The following is a 16,077-nucleotide window of genomic DNA, read 5'->3' on the forward strand; positions in this document are numbered from 1 at the left end:
CCTCCTGCCGTTCTGGTCACACCCCTCGTGATGTCTTCCAAGTTCAAAGGGATGCAACCAGCATGTGCACAATGGCGCCTAATCCTTTTACAATAATAACACTATTCCATAGGGGCCTCGGTGCAAATATCTCACTCATTGTTTTTTTTTTTTTTTTTTTGCCTTAGTTGGTACGTACGATTAACTAAGGACTTGAGTTACACGCAATGAATGCTCCATGCACGTACGGGCGGCGAAGTTAGCCGCTGAACGGCTGGTGGGCATCCATAATCCCCATATTATTACAATATAGGAATTGGATTATAACAATCTAGTTTTTACAATCTAATTATTTGTTTTAACTAATCAAGCTTTTACAATTCCAAATAAATAGGGTCTAACTACCCATAATTTGTGTTTTCACATTTGGAGATAATGTTTGCTGCCACTTATCTTTTGCGACAAACTTTTGTCTTTCACTTGGTTCTTCCCCCAGAAACAAACAAATAAGTGTGCCGGCAAGCTTCATATGGAAGGTATTTTTTCGCTCTTCTCTTCATATATTACTTGAAATTTCTCAGAAACAACAGGTTGCACAACAAAACTTGAACAAAACTACGCTTGAGTCTATATCACAAACAACACCTCCTTGGTGCTTTGGTGCAAACGTCTCACACTAAGTTCTTTCTTCCTCTTGTTTGTACGATGGATTAGCCGCAAGGAATGATCCATGCACGTACGGCTCCGACGACGTTAGCCGCTGAAGGGCCGGTAGACCTTGAGGGCGTCGATGACGTCGGCGATAGAGCCAGCCGCGGCGGCGATGGACACGACGAAGCAGGTGACGCTGAGCGTCTGGAGGCAGATCCACCGCGTGCTTCCTCGTGGCACGCCGCGCTGCCTGATGTACATCTCGACCGGGAAGTAGACGGTGAGCGGCCAGAATGAGACAGCGCCGAGGAGGCCGACGACGTTGCCGAAGAATGGCAGCAGCATGGCGACGACGGTGGTGAGGCACACGAACGCCGACCGCCAGGTTAGACGGAACACGCTGAGCGCGAAGGGCCCAACGCGGAGCTCCCGGGTGATGAAGGCGCTGCCAGGCCACGCGGCGTTCGCGCGGCGCTCAACGAAGGCGAAGATGGGCTGGCAGAAGACCTGGTAGGCGCCGACGAGGTGCACCACGATGGCGACGTTGGCGACGTCGAGCAGCCAGAAGGGCTCGTAGAAGCCGAACCCCGTGAGGAGGTTGTCCGGCGCCGCGTCGCCGAACGACGCGTACCCCATGCACCCGCAAAGCATGTAGAAGATCGTCGTCGTCGCCACGCTCAGGCTCGTCGCCTTCTTCATCACCTTCGCCTCCGACGGTGGCGGCGCCTTGATCGTGTCCTGAAGATACAGAACAACCTTTGTTAGAAACAGAGCAATCAAGTTGAACCGCGAATTGAGGCAGAGCAGAGCAGCGGAGGGGATGCTTGCTTACTTGGATCTCGATGAGGATGTTGGAGAAGGAGTATGCGAAGGCGATGTCGCCAAAGGCCTGCAGGCTGTGCCAGACCTTCTGCGTCGAGGTGACGTCAGCGCCGATGCTGATGCCGGTGAGGCTGCCCTTGAACCCACCGTTCGCTGTAATTCCATCGATTGCGCACATGTCAGTAATTAAGCATCGCTCAATCATGCAAAATTGCATATCTTGAGAAAATAATCAAGAACGTACAGATGGTCTGTGCGATGCCGAGCGAGAGGCCGATGCTGGAGTAGGTGAAGGACATGACGGCGGCGACGATGGAGAGCCACCAAATCTGATCGAAGTCCGGTATCTGCGAGAAGAGGATCTGCACGGCGCCGAAGAGGAGCATGTAGGGGTTGCTGGAGCTCTTGCACGGGTCGCCGTGTCCGTTCTGGTGGAAGCAGCCGGCCCTCCTGATGGCCTTCATGCTGATGGACGACGCGATGGTGTACCCGATGGCAACGCCGACGAGGTTGGCGTACTGTATGATGCCGCAGAAGGCGACCTTGGGGCCGCCGAGGTTGGCCCGGACGGCGTCCATGTAGGTGTAGTTCCGCTTCCCCGTTGAGGGGTCGCCCGTGCGGTAGCACTCGGCGAGCAGCGTGGCGGTGTAGTAGGTGACAAAGGCGAAGAGGAGCATGGCGGCGGGTCCGGCCACCCAGCCGAGCTGCGCGATGGCCCAGGCGAGGGAGAGCACGCCGGAGCCAATGACGGCGGTGATGATGTGCGCGCTAGCCGTCCACATCGTGCCCGTGCGGCGGGGGCGGCCGTCGTCGTCCAGCCACGCGGCCTCCCCGGCGTTCCCGGCCTCCACCGACACCTCCATCGGAACCATGTGCGTCATGCCGTTGTGAGGCGGCTTCACGACTACTGCGAACGAGCTTCCTCTTTCAGCTTTATTTCTTCTCCTCGATCGGAGTGAAGTAACCAAGCGAGCGAGCGTCCGGCAGCAGGCAAAAGCGAGGTCTTGGAAGCTGTGGAGCTGCGAGTGAGGCTGCGAGGTGAGAGCGGAGAGATGGTGTGGGGGGAATAGAGGGGAGGGAGGCGGCTTTATATAGAGCGGAGGACGACAGGAAGCGGAGGAGGCGTCCTCGCCGCGGGAGGGTCGTCGCTGGTCAGCGCCGGTGCCTGTGTCTCGCTTTTTTATCTCATCTTTTTTTCGGCGGGAAAATCCATTTCATCTCGGCTGCCGGGACCACTGGGAAAGAAATTTTTCGCTCGCGCGCAGGATCCCGGTGAGATCCTCATCCGCGTTGTGCACTAGCGATCGTGCGGCGCGCGCATGTGGGAACACGTGTCACGATGCTACATGGGTCTATAAAAAAAACTCGTTCTCATAAAATTTCTTTTCTAACCATTGCCATCACTCAAATACAAAACAGCACGGTTTCTATGGGCTTATCTCAATTGCTCACCTTTTTCATCTAATATTTATCTATTTTTTATTTTCTTTATATACTTTACATTTTTTTATCTATTTTTTATATGAATTTTAATACAAATCTTCCCATCCCGTCCTATTAGGGGACAAGGATGAGGAGATTTCGTCACCCACAGGGATATAAATGATACAAATCATATCCCCATCGGGTCTAACGGGGATGGGTATGGGAAAGCATTTCCCGTCCCCGTTTCCCGCGAGGACCCGTTTCGGCCCAGCAGTGGTGGTTCAGGCGTGTGCACCGGTCTAGATGGGAGCCAGATTAGCGGTCCAGACGGGCACTAGCGCGCAGCCCTGCGGTCCAGTGAGTGGTCTCGGCCCTGTGAGCTGCCTCGGTCCAGGTGGGCGGGGACGGATTCCCGTCGGGTCTCCATTCTCTATGCGGGGACGGAGATGAAGAGAAAATAGTCCCCGCGAGTGGGGACGGGAACGGGAACAAAAACAGAGAATTTTCCTTCGTGCAAGAACGAGAATAAAGAGCCATTTCCCAACGAAAAATTCTCCATAGACATTCCTACCGGGAGAGCCATCTACGAGGACGGCACAAGAAATTCCAGCCTCAGCACCGTTGCAAACTGATGAGAGTTAGGACCTGTTTGGTTTGTGCCCCACCGAGCCACTCCAATGCGTGGGCGTGCCCGCGATTTGGCGGAGGATTTTGCCACCCTCGTCTCGCCCGTGTTGGCGAAAAATAAACTAGTATGGGCGGGCGCGTCAACATATGGACGTTGAACCAAACACTAGCTCAAATCTCATGGGCACGCAGATGATTGGTGAGACGAGCACATACTTCAAACCAAACAAACCCTTACTCCCAACGATGGATTGCATAGCTATGGTTGTATCCATTATGAACATGACATTCTCACGGGATGCATGTGTGGTCGACAACTCCAGCAAAATTCGTCCATTTATCTCCTACCATATATAGTTTCCAAAATACAAGCAAATGCTGAACTCATTGGAGACCACATGCACATGCGCCTCATATCCAGACAGCGCGAAACCCGCACCCATTTCAAGAGCCACCGCTGGTGCCGACTCGCAAAGTATCGTAGATCAGCACTGTGCCAGTCAGGTCGTCGTGTAGGTAACAGAAACCGACGCATTTGCCAAACACTTGTTCTGCTCAATTCCTGTACAACTTTACTAGCATGTCATCCACTATAAACATTATCGCATTCTTGTCGTAAATGATTGCGAAAGTTAAATTAAAATTTTAGTTTAACCTAATCAAAAATTCAATTTATTCTAGCGCGCCCACGTCAGCCACCGCTGATCCCGCCCTCGGGCGTGTGCCTGGTGCCGACTCGCAAAGTCTCCCCGGTGAGGTCAGTATTGTAGGTCAGCACTGTGTCAGTCAGGTCGTCGTGTAGGTAACACAAACCGATGCATTTGCCAAGCACTTGTGCTGGTCAATTCTTGTAGTCCTGTACAACTTTGCTAGCCATGGCATCCACTGCAAACGTTCCATAGCATCCTTGCCATTTCATCTCCATTGTTCCAGATAGGGATGAAAACGAACGGGAACGGTCGAGAAAACTCTCTAACCGTTTTCACTTTCATATTTTCTCTGTCGGACGAAAAAGAAAACGGGATAGGCGAGAACGGGAAAAAACAAAAACGGTCGGACATAATCGGAAGGTCGAAAACGAACCAATCCGATCGGGAAAATACCGGTATCGGTCGGAATTCGAAAACACAAAATGGAAACACCGACCTACAGAACCATCAAGACATGTCAACATGTATAAGTTTAACATTATCTTCATATAACACTGAATTAATAAGTTTAATGAACCAATCCAATCAGCAAGTCGCATTAAAGTAAAAAAAAATGTCATATGCCTTTTCGATTCACATGACATATCATTTTTTATCAATATTTCACTTAAACAATACAAGATACGAAGATACAACAATATAAGCTTTAGGACCGAGCAGTAGCTCGGTTCGTTCGCTCTCAGTGGCAGACTGACAGGGATGGCCAATCGTGGGTTCGATCCCTATGATCGACCCACGAGCCTCATCGGGGGTTTTTCCTTAGTAGTTAGGGGCATGCACATACGTGCCCGTTTAGCGAGAATATATCTGTAACGTGTATGCTTAGGACATGCACGTGTGTGCGCGCGTTAAGTGTGAGTGTGATGTAAGTGGGTTATGTACGTCATGTTTTGTACCCCTCTAAAAAAGAACCACATAAACCTTAACTCGATACTCGAGCATATAATAAACATAAGTGATAAGTCTCAACTAAAGACATAAGTGAGCGTAGAGGTGAAAACGGACGGAAACGGTCAGAAAAACCCCATACCGTTTTCACTTCCACATTTTCTCAGTCGGACGAAAACGAAAACGGGATAAACGGGAACGGGAAAAAACGAAAACGAACTGAAAAAAACGGGATGCGGCACCGGGACGGAACGGAATTTTCCCGTTCAGTTTTCATCCCTAGTTCCAGACGATCGAGGTGTGACTTTTGAAGCTTCCTACGCAGGGAACCATGGACTCCAAAGTTGGTAGATAACCAAGTTCATATATAGAAACGCCCTGATTGCAGTGGGAACTCTAATATCCGACCCATGCGGGCATGCGGCCAAGCCAAGTGTGATGCAGCAGCAGTTGAAAAACCGTGGAGTTCGACAGTGATTTCTGAAACGAGTAGTGCAACTTTTTGAAGGGTCAAAAGTTTCTCGGCCAAGTTGGCCACACACTGATGTGTACATGACATGTTGGAGGTCACTGTACGTGATCTCTGCCATCCTTGCCACTGGTCCACGCCTTTAGCAAACAGCAACTGCCATTCTGATATTTCATATATGCGACCCATGCTGCATGCGCGAGTACAGTACGCAGAGAAAGTACCGGGGATCAAAAGACGGATGAACTGAATTTGTAAAATTATAGGGACTGGTGCCGTTGAATTGAAATCCCTTACTTCAACCCCACGGATGAACAGTAAAATATAGCAGGATAAAAAGAATGTAACTTGGAACACGTAGAAAATGCACCCTAGCATGGTACTGTAGCTGAAAATACTGTAGCACTAGTATTGTAGAGGTCCTGTAGTATCAGATTTGATCCATTAATTTGAAGTCAGCTAACTACACTAGTTGGTGAAATCAGATGATACCATTCCAATTTTAAGAGGCATATTTGGTTCCTCTGCCAGAGCGGCTAGTCTGCGAATTAAGGATGGCTACATGTCGACAAACCTAGATGGAGTGGTGGGTAAATATGGGGGCACATGTATATATATGTACACTTAAGTTTTTTAAAAAATGACTATATATCATAGGTAATAGTTGTAGATATCAGTAATTATTAAAATTTCATAATTATATAATGTATTCAGACTTAACAAACCATGCATACTCTTCTGGACCTTTTATCGCTACTGCACTCTACCATCTCAAAGTCAAATTAACTCCCATTAGGGTGAAAACAGATCATATTCGAACGGATAATACTCTTAGCATATCTACATCTATTTCTTTTTGTCAAATTCAGAGTCAAAACGGATATTGCACGGTTATAGATTCAAATCTAGATTGTTTTGGAGTCAAATAGAGCGGAGTTGGATTGGAAACATACTAAAATAATTAGATAATACATGCACACACGCTGTGCAAGCAATATGTAGTGTGATAGCAATCATGCATGTTAGTATTAGGACTGTGTGAGTTTCGTCTTCATTTCGAAGCCATCCATTATCTTCACTAAGATAAGTTTTTATGAGTATGCATGGCCAAAATCTCACTCAAAGTATTGGCATCCGTCACCACCGTTTTTTCAAGAAACGATAAAGGCCTTAAGGATTCCAAGTAGACCTAGGTAAGTAGATATAAAATAAGTATTGCATATCACATGGTTTGGTTACGAGAAAAAAGAAACCGAGAGCTATTTCTATTCTTTCCACGCAAGCATGAGATATGCACACTAGCACATAAAAATACTACAGATTTCATTAAAAATAAGCACAAATATAGCAGTCAATAGCTAGTAGTATAATTCAAAATATTACATTGAATAGACAAATAGAATACATACTCCATTCCATAGATAGTAGCTAGTATTGGTCTAGGCCGGATGCAATGGGTCCAGTAAAATGCGGATCATCTGATCTAAAAATCAGATAATTTGTATCCGTTGAATTTCTGCAATATCATATTTTTATATGTATTCGTATCCGTATGAAACTAATAGTATCTACATCTATATCTGCACGGATATTAAAAAGGCTTATTGTATTCGCACATATTGCATCGGAAACTATAGGTTCTGTTTTCATCTCTAGCTCTCGGTGGCCCAAATATGCAACATACGTGGGCTAACAATTTTTTTAAACTATATACATCTATTGTTAAAATGGTGATTCCGCCACTTCTAGAAAAAATGTTTGTAGCTACCTTGTCCATGCAGGAGAGCCAAGACAAGTAAATTCTTATCGTAGGTTGAGCTACTTTGTTGGGAAAACCTAGCTTTCGTGACTTCTATCAATGTCTCTTATTCTCACTAGGCAAGGCGAGAAAAAGACCCAGCGAAGGAGCAAAACGAGGCCGAAGTCGTGTACCGTGTAGACATACACATCTTTACTAGACGTACTCCATGATCGGGAATTTTCTTGACGGTACTAGAACTGCCAAGAAAATTGATTTTGTTAGCCAACTATCGAGCGAAAACCCTCACGAATGTTAAAATGTCCGCATAAGGGTTTGCTACAACATAAAGTGGGTCGTTCCGGTGATGATTGTTGGGGGATGGTCTCGCCTGCCTCTCCGGATGTTAGAGCGAAGTCCTCGACAGCCACTATTTTCTATCAAAGATTACAGCTATTGTGAATTTGTTATGTTGCAGGAACCCTTTGGATCTGCTGAAGGTGCCTGGTGGACATTCGGCACCGCCGGAGTGCGTGATGGCATCGGGGTCAGCAAAGCCAATGTGGGGCCTTCAGAAGTTCACCAAGGGTTTTCGTTGGGCTTCGCGAGGGAATTGATCGAAGGGGCACCGGAGGTGTCATCGCAGGCGATGCACTCGGCGAGCCTTCGAAGGCCAGACGAAGGCTGTCACATAGTGCCACAAGGAGATCGACCGAGGGAGCACCGAAGATGCCATCGGTCATGGACCTTCGCGAGCCCGGGCGAAGGGGAGGACCTTCGCTAATAGCTGAAGACTGAGAATGGTATGATTGTAAATAGAACAGATGTTCTTAAGGATAATATCGTATTGCCCATGGATATATCAGGAATGTGGCAGTTGAAGGATTCTATGGTACATTGTAACAGAGAACGACTGAGTGCGATCTATAAATAGGGCGGCATTGTCCCGAAAAGATAGGTGGTAATTAATAGCAGTGCTCTGTTCCCCAGATTTGGTACGCTTTCAACCAAGCCTTTGGATCTCAGCCTAGATCTGAAGGCCCACCGCTTTGTTTGATTATGAAAGTTTTCAACAGTTGGCGCCGTCCATGGGATCGAACCCATGACCACGAAGCCATGCCACCCAAGAAGAAACCGAAGGGTGTCGAAGAGTCATCGTTGCAGTAGGCGCAACAGCTTCAGGAGAGGAATGCGACCACGACCACCCCTTTGGCTGCTATGGAGCCGAACGTCACCACAGCCGTGGCAATTGAAGAAGTCCAAGAAGAACAACATGAGGTGGCCACATTGATTGAAGGGGAGGTTCAAATTCGCGAAGACCCAACTCACCTGGAAGGCACAAATGCTTCAATGCAAAGAATTGAAGAAGGCCTTCACACTCATTTTGAAGCTTCAACAACTGCGAGGGGGAAAGCCCCTCAGGACTTCGAACACTTAGAAGAATACGAAGATGAAGAAGAAGAAACCGAAGTGGAAAGAACTGTGTGGCTAGAAGCCGAAGACCTAGAGAGGCAAATTGCACAGAAGAAGCATATGCTAGAGAGCTTGGCAGTAAGTCGGAAGGCAGCTAAATATCGCCGGTGAGCGAACGAAGCCAGAAGAACCCTGGAGAAAATGCAAGAGCAAATTAACATGCTACGGTGAGAGGGCGAAGAGACATGGAATGTTATCACCCCCTCATCAGCATTTACAGCACGACCTGTGCACGATCTTCGGCATAGGTCACACGCAAGCGATCCAAAATCACCGCTATCCATTGGCTAGAAAAACTAGCCGTAGCCTTCGGGGTTCAAGAGTCCGAGGGTGGTGATGTTTGATGGAGAGTCAGACCCAAGTGAATTGGTCATGAGAGGGCGGTTAGGCCCCTTATCGTCCCATGAGAGGGCGATTAGGTACTGTCGCCCTCTCAGGGGTGGTTAGCCCACATGCTTGCCCCTTGAAATGAACTAGATGTCGCCTAGAGGGGGGTGAATAGGCGATTCCTGCAATTTAAAAAAATTGACAGTGGATAATTGGGTCCGGATCATCCGGGTTAGTTCGGATAATCCGGGTTAGTCCGGAGAATACGGGTAATATAGAACCCAGATACTCTGGTCTCAACCGGATACTCTGGATTATACAGGAAATCGAAACTGAATAACTATAGAATAAAACTAGGTGATTCCAAGGGTTACCACGGGTTCTTGAGGATGTCTAAATACCTTATCACCAATACCCTGCAATCACAAGCATACTAACGAGTAGATCGGGAAAAATCCCCAAATATTAGCTAAAGCAAGTTAATGTGCGATAAAATGAAATGGATATGAATTTATTCTCGGAGTTCGGCCACTTCACAAAGAGGTACCTACGTTTTTGTTGAGAGCTCATAAAGAGCCGAGTCTTTTCCAACTGTTTCCTCTCCCAAGCGACCACAAAGATCAAGCGAGGGTTCTTACTCAATTCAACTAGGGTAACACAAACTTCCCGCGGTACTTCACAAATTTAGGTGCTCTCCGGGTGAAGCCTTGCCATCTAGGAGCTCATAGCTCCAAGAGAAAAGATTGCAAATCAAAAGCTCGTTGATGACTTCAAGTGCTAAGAGAATGGAATTTTGCTTTCTAGCACTCAATCTCACTTCCCAAACCCTAATCTCCAAATCTTGCACAAATTTGAGCTCTAGAGAAGTTGGAGAGTCTATTGGAAGGCTTTGGAAGTGTGTGTGCACTAGTTCATTCAGCAACACCCCAACAAATGGGGTGAGGGGGTATATATAGCTCACTTCAAAAACTAGCCGTTACAGTCTGTTTTGAATTGACCTGGAGTATCCAGATTCATTGGAGACTCCGAGTAACATACGAAGACTTAGGCATAGGTCAAGGACGTCCACGTCACCGTGTCGTGTGGGCCCGCATGATCCTCGTCGCGTTTGGTTTGATCGGATCCGGCAAGGACCAAAAATGGAGTACTCGTCTCTTCTTCTGCGTGACGACGGCTGCGCAGAGAGCCAGGGCACCTGCAATTCAGTTGCTGTGTTTTTCTTTTCCTCTATATTTTTCTGTCTGTAGATAAAAAATAAGGGTTGGATTTTGATGTGTTTATACTCGTGTAAGGTCTCTTTTGAAACGAATGTGTTCATTTTCGTGTAAGGTCTCATATTCGACTTTGATTTGACACCGACAGAAATAACATTGTGCACTTGGTTTTCGCTGTCACGATGGCAAACTTGCTCTTCTCCGCCTACCTTGACTCGAGAGAGACCCAACTATGATGTGCAGCAGCAAGCCTAGTTCTTTTTTTTTTTTGCAAAAAAATTGGTATTTAAGTTTGTACACAACAAACTTGGCTAATACTAATACTTAACATCCTCCCTAAATAGCCTTTGATCAATACATGACTATACTATAAATAATAGAGGTCCAAATACAGGTAATAGAGGTACAATCAGAGGATGAAGGAGCTCTAAGGACCAGGAAGAAGAAGACAACTATGGATGAGCAGGGGTAGGGAATGGAGAGGATGGTGAAGAGGAGGAGCGGAGCTTGTGGAAGAAAAAGCTATCGTTGTGTTATGGTTCTTGGATGCCCTCTCTGCATGATATGACAAACTGCTAATGCCATAAATTGGCTGTGCATGCCTGGGCTAGCTGGCAAGGGTGCAGTGGTGCATGTTTTTGCATCACGGGAGTGCACATGTGATAGAAACTTGATGATGATAATTGAAAAACGATTTGAGCCATGGTGCAAGTGCACTAGAGACAGCTAACTAGCTTCGTCGCTGCCAGCAGAACCGTCACCTCTTCTGCGAGCATGTCACTACATCATCATGATTACAATCTTCTCTTATATTTATAAAAAGATTAGATTACAAGAACCTAATACTAACTCTATCCTTATATCACTAACTACAACTCAAAATCCATCATGCAAGCTACTAACACACATATTCGACACAATACTCAACAACAGGCGAGCCAAAAGTTCAAAGGTGCCCACGTCGCTCCGTGCCGCAGGATATTACTCGCAGCGGCTGGTCGCCACGACGACGTACGTCCTTCCCTGACCCTCCGCCGCAGCGACGTGATGCGTTTATTTATTTTAAGCAACTCGTGATACGCTTCGCGATTCGTTAATCATCATCGCCTAATCAATCATGGGCGCTTGCTTGCTGATGATTCGTCTTTTCTCCCGTCCTGCATGCGTGCAGCTCTCGTAATGTCCAACTTCTGATCAATCAATCATGGACCAAGAAGAAAAGACATGCAGCAAGTCGTATCGTACGTGTATTTAATTTTCTCTGGCGCCTAGCCGAGCAAAAATACGGACCACATCCATAGTGACTTGGCTATACTTCCACTATATATTGTTCAGTAAGGTCCCTGTCTCACTTTAAATCATCACAAACCAAAAAATAAAAACAGCTTATTTGCGTTGGTGCTGTGGGAATTTCCTTTGGTTTATAACTTACCAACTGGCAATAAAATGGAACTATACACCGTTTGGAATGGAATAATTTCAGTGGAATTTGGGAAACTATACTAAGGGGTGATTGGTTGCCCGCATCCAAGGATCCTGGCTCTGTGGATGTATATAATCTCAGAGAGAAGTGTGTTTAGTTGCCTGCATGCACTGTTTCAGTCTGGTCTGACGGATGTAAATGTACCATCGCAGCCTGGCTCGGGAGGGAAATTGCAGCTTGACTGGGCGGATGTAGGCTGTTGCATCCGCTTATGGAAGCGGACCCACATATCAGTGTCACAAAAATCAATTTCATGCGAACAAACAATTAGAATCTCAGCTCTTGCATCCGCTCATGCGACCTCAGATTCAATCAACCAAATAAAAACTCAGCTCAGCCTGTCCAGACAGATACAACCAACCAAACACTATTCTCTTCAAAACCCTTTCATTCGCTCAGCCTACTTCCGCTCAGCCTGCGTATACGGTCAATACGAGCAACAGGACATGTAAGCAACCAATCACATCTTAACAGCATCTCCAACCGGTCCCTTATATTTGACATCCTATATCTTTATATAAAGGTTCTCCTTATCTAGACTGACCCATATTTCCCTGTGAGTTCCAACCGACCTCCTAAATTTGACCAGCTATATTTCACTCACCCATATTTTACTACTATCCTATAACTACTAAAATTAATTCTAATAGCTATATTTCAAAAGATTTTTTTCCCAACAACTACTTTTTTCAACTGCTATTTTTTTTCCAAACAGCTATTTTTTCCCAACGGCTATATTTTTCTTCCAAATTGACTATCATCCCAATACGATCCATTGTTTTCAATGTTTTGCTCACTCATCAATCCCAAACAACCATCTATTATTGTAACCTGCACCTACATAACAATAATTGTATCATGGCACCAATTTCTAGCATTGCAAAATATACGATTAACTACTTTGAGAAAGGATCTATGAATTGCAGGATGTATCATTACTTTTATATTTGTAAACTCATGATCTTTCGGTGTCACAGAACCAATTTTTCCAAAGTAATTCGTAGGATAACAAGTGACATTTTCCATTAGGTACACATCTGTGTAACTGAATATTCGAGAGTAGAATAGCATTTCCAAATTTCACCAACGCAATACAATCCCAAATTGGCTACTCCAACCAAAACTGCAAACTACATAGATCAATCTATTCTATGCATTGCAAATTATTGTGACCAAACAAAAAATTTATTCTATGTATTGCAAAAATCCCCTATTCATTGCTATGAATAAATCCTCTCCTGATCCCCTGCCCATCCTCCTTCGAACCTCCCTTGTCAAGCTGCCTCCCTCACCCTCCCTCGTCTCCCCGCCCTGCCACGCCATGCCGCCTCTGCTAGCGCTCCCCCACCCATCCTCCTTCGGCCCTCCCGCCCTCCAGCTTGCCAGCCCACCCTCCCGCACAGAGCCACCACCTCTGACCTCCCGCTGGCTCTCCCCCGCCCATCCAACGCCTCCTCTCCACCACCTGACCCACGTCTTCCCCTCCCCCCTACCGCGCCACCTCCATGTGCCACTGCTTTGCCGACCCGAGCCCTGTCAAGCACACGTCCCCTCAGATGCCTCCTTTGGCCCTCCATTGTCGTGATGTCTCCCCAAACATCCCTCGTCTCCCCGCCCTACTGTTCCACGCCACCTCCCCTGGTGCTCCCCTGCCCATCCTTCTTCGGTCCTCCAACCCTCCAGCGTTGCCAGCCCGCCCTCCCGCTGGCCCTCCTGAGCCCATCTAGCGCCTCCCATGCACTGCCTCCATGCGCCACTACTCTTCCGGCTCACCCTCCCACCCTCCAGTGCCGCCAGCTCGCCCTCCCGCGCGAAGCCACCACGTTCGACCTCCCGCTGGCCCTCCCCAACCCATCCAGTGCCTCCTTTGCATTGCCGCCCCTGGCGACCCACACCCTCCCCTCCCCCTAGCCTGCCACCTCTATGTGCCACTACTCTATTGCCTTGACACCGATGCCCCGACGACCAAGCCTTCCAGGGCCTCATCTACGCCGCCTCCCCCCGTGACCTAGCCCTGCTGAGCACACATCCCAGCATACATTGGAGAAGGGGAAGAAAAACAAACCTCTGGCGCGGCGGGAAGGACAAGTCCGACAGCGGTGGTTGATGGATAGGGGTTCGATGCTCTCTTCCTAAATCTGAGGTACCGGGGGTGGGAAGTAGGCAGTCCTCAACTATAAGTGTGGAATAGGATACCAGTTGGAGGGATGTTTTTGCCACTTTTCTTAAATTTTGACTATAGGGGGTTAGATAGGGTACCGGTTGGAGATGCTCTAAGTCCATGAGAAGATGAGGAGAGGAGGATGATGGGTCAGCCCCACCATGATGTGTGCACCTAAAATCGGGATGGATTTGTCATGGGCTGAAAATGTCCGGTTTCAATAGTTTCAATGCCAAAGTTGTCTCATTTTCAAGTTCATACGGACTTTGAAAATAGGTTTTTTTTTAAATGAACCGACAGGAGAGTTGCCAATAATATTGATAAGAAGAAGAGCCTACCTGGCTCAACAACGCTCAGTTAATTAGGGGAAACCAAGCTGAAAACCACAATACAACGAGCAACTACCTAGCTATACTAGGCTAAGACACATAAACTCTTAACCATCTACTTAGATAAACTAGACTTAAGATTGTAAACAACGCTGCAGAATGGCAAAAATTGGGCCCAAACTGGAGGCAACCCGAACCAGGAAAGGAATTGTCGAACGACGCCACCAAGGATGGCATGACGTCAAAGAAACCATCATTGCTCATCCAAAAAATCAGAATTGTGTTTTGAAGGATCGTGATGTCGCCTAGAGGTGGGGGTTGTAAGGATCAGTGATGTCCTAAGAGGGTGGGTGAATTAGGACACTTAAAACTATTCAGCTCCAAAAACTTCACAAGATAAACCTATATAAATTTCTATCTAAATGTGATCTAGCTTTATCTAGTGTGTCTACTCTACCGTTCAAAAGTTTTGCAACCTACTCTAGGAAGGTAAATTGCAAGTATGTAAATACGAAAATGTAAATAAGGTAGAGAGAGCAAACTCGGCATAAGGGGTTTCTATCCCGTGATATCGATGGCATAAATACCACCTATAGTTCACATTGAAGCTTCACTAAAGATACGTTCTCGATCGCCAAGACTCTTCCGGTCATGGCACTTGAGCCACCAAGTCACCAAGGTAAGGCCTCAAGTCGGATGAGTCACAAAGCGACCAACGCAAGGTCTCATTGCTAGCCCCTCTTCCGGTCACTTGCTGTTGACTTCATTTCGAAGCTTGAGCCACCAAAGCAAGAGTCTCTACATCCCCGTACAAGTTTCCTTCCACCGCTTCACACCAAGTCAGAAGGTCAACAAGCATAATGTGAGCGCCGAAATATCCGGTGTGTACAATTTCAGTAGAAACAACAATATATATTTTGGACATAACTTTTTACTCTGAACTCCGATTTTGATGATCTTGAACTCTATGGAAAGCTTGTGAAGAGCTCTACAAGATTGTATAGAAATCCATCACATTTGATCACATCATAATTAATGGAATAATTCAATTCATTTCTCTCTTTGTCCCTGCTTCGGTCACTTCTCTTTTGTTTCATCCATGAGACATATTAAAGCATATACTTGACAAATAAATTAATCTCATTGACTATGTTGTCATTCATCATCAAAATCACATACATGACCTAAAAGGGCCATGCACGCTACAGGGGTGAATGGGCATTCCTGAAAAATTAAAACTTTGCAGCGAATTAAACTGAATTTGGAACATCCAGTTTCAATCCGGAACTTTCGGGTATCGGAAGTTCTGAGCTCAACCCGGACTTTCCGGATACAGAGTATGAAATCAAAATCGAACAACGCCTATACACTCCTAATTGATTCTAGATGTTGCCACAGGTCACAAGAGATGTAGTAAGTCCTTTCCACAAGTCACATGCAGTCACAATCACACAACCATATAGATCGAGGCGAATTTCCCAAAAGTCAACTGCAACAAGAATGAACACAAGAATACGAGAAAGTAAGCAAGGAGACAAGTGATTTATTTCCTAAAGTTTAGATCCAAAGATCCTACGTCTCCGTTGAGGAGCTCACAAAAAGTTGAAATCTTTTTCAACCCTTCACCTCACTAAGCAACCACAAAGACCGAGCATTGGTGCTTGCCTTGTACTCTCGAATCTTCACAACATTGCTTTTGCTCTCACCGCTCTGGTCAACGCCCAGTGCATAGAGCAAATCGAAACCAAGTCTATCACTCTCTTTTTTGAAATATAAATCCA

The 16,077-nt window shown here is 46.5% G+C and overlaps 1 protein-coding gene across 1 annotated transcript; it reads right to left on the reverse strand.

Annotated features, from left to right (window-relative positions):
• Positions 1-497: 497 nt before the first annotated feature.
• On the reverse strand, positions 498-2,507 carry LOC133906281 (amino acid permease 3-like). Its single transcript, XM_062348144.1, has 3 exons — positions 1,697-2,507; positions 1,463-1,605; positions 498-1,368 (listed from the first exon to the last, which is right to left on the reverse strand). The coding sequence occupies exons 1-3, from the start codon at positions 2,331-2,333 to the stop codon at positions 733-735; spliced, it is 1,416 nt and encodes a 471-aa protein (XP_062204128.1). The 5' UTR covers positions 2,334-2,507; the 3' UTR covers positions 498-732.
• Between the last annotated feature and the right edge of the window lie 13,570 nt (positions 2,508-16,077).

The sequence above is a fragment of the Phragmites australis genome, chromosome 23, assembly GCF_958298935.1.
Source record: "Phragmites australis chromosome 23, lpPhrAust1.1, whole genome shotgun sequence".
In the NCBI taxonomy this organism is placed as follows: Eukaryota; Viridiplantae; Streptophyta; class Magnoliopsida; order Poales; family Poaceae; genus Phragmites; species Phragmites australis.

Bases quoted from the DNA above. Each gene is read 5' to 3' on its own strand.
- LOC133906281 (XM_062348144.1), bottom strand. From the start codon at position 2,333: ATGACGCACATGGTTCCGATGGAGGTGTCGGTGGAGGCCGGGAACGCC. The intron at 1,606-1,696 runs GTACGTTCTTGA...ATGGAATTACAG, and splicing joins CGGCATCGCACAGACCATCT to CGAACGGTGGGTTCAAGGGC. The intron at 1,369-1,462 runs GTAAGCAAGCAT...CTGTATCTTCAG, and splicing joins ACATCCTCATCGAGATCCAA to GACACGATCAAGGCGCCGCC.